We start from the raw sequence: 12,919 nt of genomic DNA, 5'->3' as shown, positions 1-12,919 counted from the left end.
TGTCTTCAGAAAACTTGTAGATGACATTGGAATTGTGCCTGGCTACACAGTCAGGGGTGCATAACAAGTAGAGCAGTGGGGTAAGCACGCATCCTTGGGGTGCACCTGTGATGATGATCAGTGAGGAGGAGATGTTGTTTCCAATTTGTAATGACTATGGTTTTTGTGGTGTACTGTTGGTCAGAAGCAAACACCCAAAACCAAAAGACTGTACAACAGGCTTTATTCAACATAAACTTCTACAGAGCCAGCTGTGAGGAGAGCTGCTGTAAACTCTGAGAGTGACTTTGAAGGGCCGGCTCAGGCTTATATCCTGGAGGGTGATTGACACCAGACCAAGTGGGGCTTGGTCCATTCAGGTCAACTGATTGACAGCCGGCCATATGTTGTCTTGTCCCCATGCTCTTGTGCAGGTACAGAAGTTTCCCCCTGCAGTAGGCCAGTGGTGTACCACCACATTCATCTTCTTCTTCTTTAAGATTGACCTGGTGGAGGGGAGGGGGGAAGTTGCAATAAAGCCCCAAACATATACACAATATTTACAGATTAAGACAGTCCGGCGGCCATCAGAGTATCCACGACCATCGCAGGACTGGCTCCTGGTCACTGGTGAGGGTGTGGGATGACTGGGGGCAGGGGTCGGAGCGGCTGGTGTGATGCAGCGTGGAGAGGTAGCCAGGAAGGCTGGGATTAAGTCGTGTACATCACATCAGATGGGTGGGGGGGGGGCCGCAGGTTCATCCCCTAAGGTTGTAGCAAGTCCTTGGTGCCCAAAGAGGTCTTGAGTGCCCCATAGCTGTTCAGTGTTGGGGGTGTGTGTCAGTCCACCGGGGTCCTGGGCTGAAGGATGCTGGTGTGCTGTGGTGGGTGCTCCTGCTGGTGCCAGGTCCCTGGTTTAGACAGCGTCCTCCCTGCCGCTGCCAAAATTAATCTAGGCATAGTTGTGGTTCGCACGTAGGAGGAATACCTGCTCGATCAGGGATTTGGCCTTGTGCACCCGTACGTGTCTACGCAGGAGGACTGGTCCCGGGAACACAAGCCATGCCGGGAGGGACGTTCCCGTCGCTGATCTCCTGGGGAACGAAAACAGGCATTCGTGAGGGGTCACGTTGGTAGCCGTACACAGAAGTAATCAAATGGCATGGAGCACCTCAGAAGAGCGTCCTGCCAGTACTCTACAGACTACCCTTTTGACTTGAGAGCCAAAAGAACTGCCTTCCAGATTACCCTGTTCTCGCGTTCCACTTGCCCATTACCTCTCGTGTTGTAACTAGTCATGTGACAAGTTGCGATGCCCCTTGATGTCATGTACTGGCGCAGTCTCTCACTCATGAAGCTAGACCCCCAGTCACTGTGGATAAATGCGGGGTAGCCAAACATGGTGAAGATCTGTGTCAGTGCCCTGATGACGGTGGCTGTGGAGATGTCTGGACAAGGGATGGCAAAAGGGAAGTGGGAGTACTTGTCTATGACCGTGAGGAAATAAATGTTGCAATTGGTGGAAGGGAAGGGGTCCTGGAAGTCCATGCTGAGGTGCTCAAAGGGCCGAGTGGCCTTCATGACATGAGCCTGGGGTGGGCGGAAAAAGCGAGGTTTGCATTCCGTGCAGACCCGGCACGCCTCGGTCATGGTCCTGGCACTCCTGACGGTGTACGGGAGGTTCCGAGACTTGATGAAATGGCATAAGCGGGTGACCCCCGAGTGGCAGAGGGACTCGTGCAGTGCCTGCAGCTGGTTGTCATGGAGCGATGCACAAGTCCGGAAGAGGGTGTCAGGGGAGTCGTTATACTTCCCACGATGATACTGGATGTCATAGCTGAATGTTGCCAGCTGGACTCTCCAGTGCAAGATCTTGTCATTCTTAATTTTGCCCCTGTGTGTGGTGTTGAACATGAACCACCTGCCGGCCAGGAAGTGGCGCCAGTGATGGACCGCTTCCAGCATTGCCTGGGCCTCCTTTTCAATGGTGGAGTGCCCTAGCTCGGAGACATGGAGGAAAAAAAAGGTGACCGACCGCCCCCCCCCCCCCCCCCTTGGTTGAGAGTAGCAGCAAGGGCTACATCGGAAGCATCACTCTCCATCTGGAAAGGGGAGTTCTCATCCACGCCATGCATCATGGCATCTGCGATATCCTGCCTGATGCGCGTGAAGGCTGCCTGCACCTCGGGTGGGAGGGGAAATGTTGTGGCCTGGACCACTAGGCGGATCTTGTCTGAGAAGCGGAGAACCCACTGGGAGTAATAAGAGAATAAGCCAAGGCACCTGCAGAGGGCTTTGAGCGTGGGGGGAGTGGCAGCTCCATTAACGGGCACATCTATTCTGGATCTGGGCCGAAGACACCATGTGCCATGGTGGCGAGGCAGGTGGTGCTGAACATGCACTTCTCTTTGTTGTACATTAGGTTCAACTCCTCGGCCGTCTGGGGAAATTTCTCCAGGTTGGCATTTTTGGTTACTGCTGGTCATGGCCGCAGATGGTGACATTATCCAGGTATGGGAAAGTCACCTATAGCTTGTGCCAGTCTACCATTCGATCCATCTCCCACTGGAAGATGGATACCCCATTCGTGACCCCAAACAGAACCTGGCGGAACTGGTAGTGGCGCCTGTCCGTCTTGAATGCAGTATAAGACTTGTCCCACGGGTAGATGGGGAGTTGGTGATAGGCCGACTTCAGGTCATTTGTGGAGCAGACCCGGTAACGGGCTATCTTGTTGATCATGTCGGCTATCCTTGGTAGGGAGTAGGCGTCCAGATGGTTATACTGGTTGATGGTCTGGCTGCAGTTCATGACCATCCTTGGCTTGCTTCCCCCTTTGACCATGAAGACTCGGGCTCTTCAAGGGCTGTTGCTGGGCTCTATGGCACCTTTCGCCAGAAGGCGCTGCACTTCCGCCCTGATGAACTCTCTGTCCGCTGCGCAATAGTGCCTACTTCTAGTGGCTATCGGCTTGCAGTCTGGCATGAGGTGTGAGAAGAGCATGGGAGGGTGATGCACAGCGTGGAGAGGCCACAGGTTGGACGGGGCTTGTTGGAAGGCACACTGTGGAGCATGAGTGGAGGTAGGGCTCCCCTGAAGATGAGGGTGATGCTCTGGAGGTGGCATTGGAAGTCTAAGCCCAGGAGGACTGGGGCACAGAGTTTGGGTATGTCCAGGAGCCTGAACCCAGAGTATGTCACTACCCCCCCCCCCCCACAGTCAGATCAGCCGACCACGCCCCGAGGGGATTGATAGTCCGGTCCATGACAGTGAAGGCGATAGAGAAGGTGGTGGAGTGGATTTTTAGTTTTAGTGAGTGGGCCACACCGGGTGAATGAAACTCTCAATGCTCCACTGTTGATTAGGCACTTTGTTACCTGTCAATTGATTTTAACATCCATCATGGAGCGCCTAAGGTCGTGGGGAATGTCGCTGGTCAGTATAGTGGCTGTTAGGTCCATCTCGGGGTCTAAGCCGTTGTTTCCCGATGGTGGAGATGAGGTGTGGTCATCGGAGTCTACTGCAAACATCATGAGAGGTGAGTTTTGACTGGTGGTGCTCTCTATAGTCATGGGGTGCAATGTGCGGTGGTCAGCGGCATCCGGAGGGGTGGGGTGCGTTTGTAGGACAGCCTGGTCAGCGCCCGTGTTGATCACATTGTCATCGCTGGAAGCCTGGTGGGGCCTCGATGACAGCAGCGTATGCATCTGTCTGGCCCAAGACGGTGGCGCCGTGTGGGAGAGTGAGGCATAGCCATCCTTCTTCTCCGGCTTCACTTGGTGTGTTGGGGGAAGTGACATCATGCTGCTGGCTGTCAGGGAGGGTGACGTGATCACAGCATTGAAAGTGATGTAATTACCTAGACTGGAAGTGACGTCGGTGTAGTCTTCGTCAGGCTGTGCTGGTGAGAGCGAGGGCTGAGCCGGGCGCCTGACTGACCACACAGAGGCCTGAGGAAGTCTGGAATAGAAGGCTTTGGTGTGCAGTGCTGCTGCCTCCAGGGTTCAAACCACTTCCACTATTTTGGCCAGTGAGTAGATATTTTCTTCTAGCAGCTTCTGCCTGGTGGCCCTCGCATGTAGCCCTCAGACGTAGGCGTCCCTGATCAGCCTCTTGACCTCCCTTTTGTTTACCCTGGGTTCAGCCAGACAAGGTCGGGCCAACTCACGCAGGGCTCCCAGGTAGGACTCGGCCATCTCCTCAGGTTGTTGGGCTCGGATACTCAGGAGGTACCTTGCAAAGACCATATTCGTGGGACTTTCATACATCACCTTGAGGGTGCTCATTGCTTCCGTGTACCTGATGCAGTATTTGAGAGCCTGGAAGACTTGGGACCCAGCTTTGATTGAAGTAGGATGACTCTCTTTCAATTGGAGTCCAGGATGTCATCAGCGTGAGCCTCAATGATCGCTTTGACAGTGTGCCTCCAGATCTCAAAGCTTGTTTGTGCTTCCAGGTGGCGTGGGTCAATTTTGAGGTTCCTGGTGCTCAGGAGCTTTTCCATAGCAGCTTGTAAAATTTACGTTGAATAAATTGTGGTGCACTGTTGGTCAGAAGCAAACACACAAAACCAAAGGACTGTACAACAGGCTTTATTCAATGTAAACTTCCACAGAGCTAGCTGTGAGGAGAGCTGTTGTAAACTCTGAGCGTGACTTCGAAGGGCCGGCTCAGGCTTATATCCCGAAGGGTGATTGACATCCAACTGGGTGGGGCTTGGTCCATTCAGGTCGGCTGATTGACAACTGGCCAGGTGTTATCTTGTCCCCATGCTTTTCTGCAGGTACAGAGGTTTCCCCATGCAGTAGGCCAGTGGTGTACCACCACATTCTTCCGATGAGAAAGTCAAGGATCCAGTTGCAGAGGGGGGTACAGAGGCCTAGAGTTTGCAGCTTCTTGACCAGCACAAAGATAACTTTGCCAAGTGATAAAGCATCTCAGGGGCTGTATTTTGGATCAGCGGTTGTTTGGACGTCATTACTAGACTCCAATGAGCGGAGAACAAGTGAAAGAGCATCTCACCTGGCCTGGATTTATTATCTGTCCTTTTAGATTGAGCTCTTATTTTTGTCTTATGAGAAACTATGGTCATTTAATTTAATACTGTTTTGTGTTGTATTTAACGTACCTGTACGCCTGAAGCAGATAGCTATCATATCAGTGTAGGGACTGTGGGGAGCAGATGGTCGACTCCAGCATGTGCAGCCCATTGTTTCAAAGTTCAGGTTCATGCCAGGGTAGATGCATGACATTGTATATAACCCTGGCATTTCTTTTTCCACCGGGTCAGGCAGAATCTCAAATTATCGGTAGTGCAGAAAACTACGCAAAAGAGAGAAATCTAAACCAAGGAAGAAATGTGCAATGTTTAAAATATTAAATATTCAATATAGAGATATGGGAGTATCTGAGCCAGCACCACCAGGCTGAGGAACAGCTTCTTCCCATGGGCAGTGAGAATGCTGAACGACCACAGGAATTGCTCACACCGACTATCCAAGACTCTCATCTTCACAAAACAATACCTATTGATTTATTTGTATGGACGAATATTTGTCCTTTGCATGTATGGTTGGTCTGTATGTGTGTTACATCTGGTTGTGAGTCTGCAGGCTTTCCACTGAGGGCTGGAGAGTACAGTTTCATTGGGTTGTGCTTATGCAATCAGATGACGATAAACTTGACTTAACTAGTTTTCATTGTCGTAGCAATGCCACTTTCTGCTGTGTGCAAGTTCTGTCACAGCTTAGATGGAGCTACAATGCCTAGCGCCTCACCAGTGCATTCTAACCCCTCATACGAATTGGAAGTTCATTATTAAACAGAAAGCAGGGTTGGGGAGGGGAGTGGGAGTGCTAGGACTGTTGTCAGATTGGCAGGCTGGGACTCATGGGTACTGCAGCAATGGGGCCCCCTGTTACATCAAAGGAAACCAAAAGTGACATTTCCACGTTGCTGATGCCACAAAATCAGTAGAAGATGTAATAGGGGCTTCGGAGGAATGTAGAGCCAAGAACATAGAACAGAACTGCACAGGAATGGCTCTGCCCATGATGTTTGTGCCGAGTGAGATGCCCAAATTCAACTAAATGTCTGTTGCTTGCACATGATATATACCCTCTATTCTCTGCATATTCATGTGGCCATCTAGAAGTCTCTTAAATGCTACTATGGCACCCCTATTTCTGGCAGCCCGTTCCAGACACCTACCACTCTCTGCAGAAAAAAGGTCCCTGCGTATCACCCACTCCCCCATCATCTTGAACACACGTCCTCTGATTTGTAAGATATTTGTCCTGACTGCGTACCTGATCAATGCCACATGGTAGTGTTACGGGCCCAAAACCCAGCAGCAATAGATATTCACCAAGACAAACGATTACTTAAACAAAACTTGCTTTTAATTATCTTTAAACATGAAAACAGAATCAGACTTTAACTTATCACTATTGACTTAACTAACCTAAATTAACCCTCTTCTAATTCTAAGCGCATGTGTCTGTAATGTGGGTGTAAGTTCAGAAAAGTTATTTGGTTCACAGTCCAATCTCACTTCTCAGTCCTCCCAGTTCACTGGTTGCAGGCAATTCTTATCCTGTGCACAGAATTTAACATTTATAAAGTTCACCAGGCTTTGGTGCTTGAAAGGTAAATGGTTACTGCTCAGGAAGGTTCTTGTCTGTTTTAAGAGAGAGATTTGTTGTCCCTTTTTAATCAGCCACTTCAGTGTCTTGCTGACAAAACCTGTCCCCTCAGGGTTCTCCAGATGATAACCCCTTTCTTTCAGGTTACCACAGAGTTCCTTTCTGTTTCTCCTATTCCAAGTGAAACATTAGGCAGCCAGTCCTCTCCTTTTGCATGAACCACAAGGGCTGTGACTAGGCCATCTTCCACACTGGAGCTTCTGTTTCAGTTCCAGCAACTTCTGCTGCTTGACACTGCTGTCTCTCCCTCTCACACACACGCTCTGAGATTGAGACAGCCTGTTTGACTCTCTCTGCTTGCAAAACCACATGACCCTCTTACAAACAGCAAGTCTTCTGTAGACAATAGGGCACTATCCTGCTTTTTCATCTGTTGCTTTTGGGTAAACAAGAACCCATCAGTGACTTCTCTGAGCATTCTTCAAAACTTCTGCAAAATGGTGTGAGAAGCCACTATGTCTCCTCCTTTGCTTTAAAGACAATAGTCCATTTATTCCACAACATCAGTCCAATCAACACCTACTTGTGAAGTCTTCATAGGCATTCTGCAAAATTTCTGTAAAGTCACTGTGGACATGAAATCACCAGTGTTGGGGAGAGGATGCGGGAGGAGGCATGGTAGGGACACAGAAGCAGGTGGTTAATAATAGCACTGGACTACAGATTTTTTTTCCAGAGCTTTGCTTCCTGAAAAATAAAATGGGGAATATGATGGACAGCTTCAAGTTAAGCACAAAATAACTTTTTTCTTCTCTTTGGCTTGGCTTCGCGGACGAAGATTTATGGAGGGGGTAAAAAGTCCACGTCAGCTGCAGGCTCGTTGGTGGCTGACAAGTCCGATGCGGGACAGGCAGACACGATTGCAGCGGTTGCAAGGGAAAATTGGTTGGTTGGGGTTGGGTGTTGGGTTTTTCCTCCTTTGCCTTTTGTCAATGAGGTGGGCTCTGCGGTCTTCTTCAAAGGAGGTTGCTGCCCGCCAAACTGTGAGGCGCCAAGATGCACGGTTTGAGGCGTTATCAGCCCACTGGCGGTGGTCAATGTGGCAGGCACCAAGGGATTTCTTTAGGCAGTCCTTGTACCTTTTCTTTGGTGCACCTCTGTCACGGTGGCCAGTGGAGAGCTCGCCATATAACACGATCTTGGGAAGGCGATGGTCCTCCATTCTGGAGACGTGACCCATCCAGCGCAGCTGGATCTTCAGCAGCGTGGACTCGATGCTGTCGACCTCTGCCATCTCGAGTACTTCGACGTTAGGGGTGTAAGCGCTCCAATGGATGTTGAGGATGGAGCGGAGACAACGCTGGTGGAAACGTTCTAGGAGCCGTAGGTGGTGCCGGTAGAGGACCCATGATTCGGAGCCGAACAGGAGTGTGGGTATGACAACGGCTCTGTATACGCTTATCTTTGTGAGGTTTTTCAGTTGGTTGTTTTTCCAGACTCTTTTGTGTAGTCTTCCAAAGGCGCTATTTGCCTTGGCGAGTCTGTTGTCTATCTCATTGTCGATCCTTGCATCTGATGAAATGGTGCAGCCGAGATAGGTAAACTGGTTGACCGTTTTGAGTTTTGTGTGCCCGATGGAGATGTGGGGGGGCTGGTAGTCATGGTGGGGAGCTGGCTGATGGAGGACCTCAGTTTTCTTCAGGCTGACTTCCAGGCCAAACATTTTGGCAGTTTCCGCAAAGCAGGACGTCAAGCGCTGAAGAGCTGGCTCTGAATGGGCAACTAAAGCGGCATCATCTGCAAAGAGTAGTTCACGGACAAGTTTCTCTTGTGTCTTGGTGTGAGCTTGCAGGCGCCTCAGATTGAAGAGACTGCCATCCGTGCGGTACCGGATGTAAACAGCGTCTTCATTGTTGGGGTCTTTCATGGCTTGGTTCAGCATCATGCTGAAGAAGATTGAAAAGAGGGTTGGTGCGAGAACACAGCCTTGCTTCACGCCATTGTTAATGGAGAAGGGTTCAGAGAGCTCATTGCTGTATCTGACCCGACCTTGTTGGTTTTTGTGCAGTTGGATAATCATGCTGAGGAACTTTGGGGGACATCCGATGCGCTCTAGTATTTGCCAAAGCCCTTTCCTGCTCACGGTGTCGAAGGCTTTGGTGAGGTCAACAAAGGTGATGTAGAGTCCTTTGTTTTGTTCTCTGCACTTTTCTTGGAGCTGTCTGAGGGCAAAGACCATGTCAGTGGTTCCTCTGTTTGCGCGAAAGCCGCACTGTGATTCTGGGAGAATATTCTCGGCGACACTAGGTATTATTCTATTTAGTAGAATCCTAGCGAAGATTTTGCCTGCAATGGAGAGCAACGTGATTCCCCTGTAGTTTGAGCAGTCTGATTTCTCGCCTTTGTTTTTGTACAGGGTGATGATGGTGGCATCACGAAGATCCTGAGGCAGTTTACCTTGGTCCCAACAAAGCTTGAAAAACTCATGCAGTTTGGCATGCAGAGTTTTGCCGCCAGCCTTCCAGACTTCCGGGGGGATTCCATCCATACCTGCTGCTTTGCCACTTTTCAGTTGTTCGATTGCCTTATATGTCTCATCCAGGGTGGGAACCTCATCCAGCTCTAGCCTTAGGGGCTGTTGAGGGAGCTGGAGCAGGGCGGAATCTTGGACTGAGCGGTTGGCACTGAAAAGAGATTGGAAGTGTTCTGACCATCGGTTGAGGATGGAGATCTTGTCGCTGAGGAGGACTTTGCCGTCTGAGCTGCGCAGCGGGCTTTGGACTTGGGGTGAGGGGCCGTACACAGCCTTTAGAGCCTCGTAGAAACCCCTGAAGTCGCCAATGACCGCGCTGAGCTGTGTTCGTTTGGCGAGGCTAGTCCACCACTCATTTTGGATCTCCCGGAGTTTGCGCTGAAGATGGCTGCATGCGCGACGGAAGGCTTGTTTCTTCTCTGGACAGGACGGCTTTGTAAGGTGAGCCTGGTGGGCAGCTCGCTTCTTTGCCAGCAGCTCCTGGATTTCCTGGCTGTTTTCGTCAAACCAGTCCTTGTTTTTCCTGGAGGAGAAGCCCAGTACCTCTTCAGTGGATTGCAGTATGGTAGTCTTCAACTGATCCCAGAGGGTTTCAGGGGACGGGTCCGTGAGGCGGGTTGCAACGCCTCCTGTTGGAGCTCTGCGCAGAACAGCGACTTGTCATTACAAACACCCTTTTTCAGCAGAGGGACAGCCTTAAGACCACCTGGATGCATCCCCGATCCAAACACTGGCACCTCCTGGACTACATCCTGGTGCGAGAAAGTGACAAACAAGATGTGCTCCACTCCAGGGTCATGCCTAGCGCGGAATGCCACACTGACTACCGGCTGGTTCGCTGCAAGCTCAACCTTCACTTCAAGCCAAAGCCCAGGAACAATAAAGCCCCCAGAAAGAGGTTCAATGTTGGAAACCTGCAGTCAGACGAAGCGAGAGGAAACTCCCAGGCAAACCTCAAAGCACAAAATAACTACAGATTTCCTGTATCACGCAAGATATTGGAAAAACATTAAATTAACTTTTATGGAATTTAGCATGTTTAACCATAATGAAGTGTTAATTCAACTGACCTAAAAATGTTTTGCCGCTGCTTTTCATTTGTACTTAGCATCTGATACCTCACATGTCAGTGTCCAACAATAGTTGGCCAGCACTGATGGATTCCAATTGTCCTGATACCACTTTTCCACAGTTTCAATATCCCGGTGAAACCTTTCAGCATGTCCGTCACTGATGGCACTAGGATCAGCAGGAAAGACGTCCAAGTGCGAATGCAGAAAATGAATTTTCAATGACATGCTGCACTTCGTGGTTTTGTCTGCTTGAAGTGGACTTAAAATATGAGAGGAAATGACAAAAATAGTTTATATTTAAACAAAATGGTTTGCGATAGGAGCATTTTAAGGAGATTATCATGATCAACAGCCCAAAATCCACAAAATGCACCGAAAAGTGTTCATTGTCCAGTGCAGATGGAAGCAGATAAAAATGGGGCAAATGGAGCCAGTTAGGCAAAGGGGATGGTAAAGGTGGGGACAATGACTGCGGGGGGGGGCAGAACTTTTGGCGTAGCGGTTAGTGTAACATCGCCAGTGTTCCATCCCATGCTGTCTGTAAGAAGCTTGTGCTATCTCCCCATGTCTATGTGGGTTTTCCCCGGTGGGCTCCAGTTTCCTTCCACCGTTCAAAATGTTCCAGGGGTTGTAGGTAAATGGGATGGGATGAGTTGATGGGCCGAAATGGCTGTTACCTTGCTATAGGTCTAAATTTAAATTTAGAAGATAAGCATTGTTATTATTTTTTGAAGGTTCGAACACACAATTTTTATGGAGGCAATGATTTGACCCAATACTTTAGAAATGCTCAGTTAAAATATGCGAACCTCACGTGACTGAGCATTAATCTGTGTTTCTGGTCAATGTTCATGGATCAACAGGCACTTGCTGTGAAACAATTTAGTGAAATCTTTTTTTAAAAATCTTCTAAACACCATTAGTTGTTATATAAATGTAATATGGTTAAAAAATGAATACAGACATGTCTTTACTGTTATTCTTCATGTTTTTGGTAGGACAGTTTCTGGAACTCTCACCAAAATGGGGCTGTTTGAACCAACAGTGTCACTATTCCTTTTGGCAATTACTACATTTATGACCATCTCTCAGGAACAAGGTAATTAAGTGTTTCTATATGTGGATTCATTTTCATTAGTGCAGTAAATTCTAGGTTAACAAGGTGGTCATTTTTAATACTCTAATTATGTGCAAAAGCAGATAATTTAGAGATCGATGTCATTGTAATTACATGATATAAAACATTGGATTGCATGTGCTGTCTGGGTTTGTATAGGCTTCATGTGATACTCCTGGATGCTATGATCATTTCCCACATCCCAAACTCCTGAAAGAAAATTGATCCTGGTGTTTCGGCTCTTGGTGGAATCTTGGGGTGGTTCTGATTTTGTGGCAAGAATAGGTTGCACAGAAAATTAATTCAGGAAAGAGCCTGCTCTGTGATCCAGCATGGACATAATGGGCTGGATGGCATCCTTCTGTGCTGTATGCAAATTCAAATTCATGGATTCAGTGCTAGCTGAGTTGGATAAGATCATGTTTGGCGAACTTGGCCCTCAGGAGGATGGGCAGCTGTGATTGGAAAAAAAAAGATCATTGAGTTCAACACAGACACATGGGTCAAAGGGCCTGCTTCTATGGTGTAATGTTCTGTGCTTCTAGGAGCACTGAATGGGCCATTAAAGGAATGCTGAGAGGCAGATGGAAAGCTTGAACTTGTTCCTAAAGGGTAAGGTGTGGAATGGAAATGCAGTCGGCCGTGGGGCAAATTGGTTTATGGATTTGAGAGGATATTGTACCCAGGGTGAAGAAGTTAATGGGAGAAAGGTAGGGTGATAAAAATGGACACCATCTGCTCAGATATGAGACAGCCAAAGCATGCATGTGTCATGAGAGAGAGAGAGAGAGAGAGAGAGAGAGAGAGAGAGAGAGAGAGAGAGAGAGAGAGAGAGAGAGAGAGAGAGAGAGTGGGGGGGAGAGAGAGACAGAGGTACAGAGACAGAGGGAGGGGGAGAGAGACAGAGACAGAGAGAGAGAGATGGAGAGAGAGGGGGAAGAGAAAGAGAGAGATAGAGAGAGACAGAGGGAGAGAGATAGAGATAGACAGAGATGGAGATGGAGAGAGAGAGAGAAAGGGGAAAGAGAGGGGGGAGAGAGAGAAAGAGCATGTCATTCCACAAGTCTGGTGTCACAGAAGGTTAGATTAATATTGTTCTTGCACTAAGTGGGGAGTCGAGATGTGGCAAGAAGAAGAGTGCAGACCTAACCTTAGAGATGGTGTGGTGAAGTTGATATGGTATTTGCATGGAGTAATAGCAAGGTGATGTTTAGGTTCAGAGACAGGTATATTAAAGCAAAGCTGTGGGAAGGGCAAAGAATTGACAACTGGAAGCCGAGAAGTAGCACAGAACCTGCAGTAGATGTCCCGGAAAATCTAGTAGACACGGTTGGATATCCAATATCTTCAATGGTAAACCAGCAATGAGAGCAATTGGCTGTTGTCTCTACAAAATTACTTTAGAAAATTTAAGCAGCTGGTCAGCAGATCAAGGATGCAACTGGCTTGAATGGGTTGTGTCGGCCAGAGAAGACTAGCATCACTGAGACCCAGTGCTCTCTGAGGAAGAACGAGTGCAGGTTTCTTTTAGAGGGTGAGGGTAGACAGTTTAACTGTTAGCTTGAGGTTAGGG

General features: G+C 48.8%; 1 protein-coding gene across 1 annotated transcript in view; it reads left to right on the top strand.

Annotated features, from left to right (window-relative positions):
* LOC138747501 (collagen alpha-6(VI) chain-like) overlaps positions 1–12,919 on the top strand; it is a 151,849-nt gene that overhangs the window by 2,868 nt on the left and 136,062 nt on the right. The window contains exon 2 of the mRNA XM_069906770.1: positions 11,228–11,328. Coding sequence (XP_069762871.1) covers positions 11,253–11,328 — 76 coding nt within the window. The 5' untranslated portion in view covers positions 11,228–11,252. The remainder of the gene's footprint in view (positions 1–11,227; positions 11,329–12,919) is intronic.

The sequence above is a fragment of the Narcine bancroftii genome, chromosome 1, assembly GCF_036971445.1.
Source record: "Narcine bancroftii isolate sNarBan1 chromosome 1, sNarBan1.hap1, whole genome shotgun sequence".
Classification (NCBI taxonomy): domain Eukaryota; kingdom Metazoa; phylum Chordata; class Chondrichthyes; order Torpediniformes; family Narcinidae; genus Narcine; species Narcine bancroftii.
Note: the sequence above shows the minus strand (reverse complement) of the source record. Positions and strands in the feature narration are given on the sequence as shown.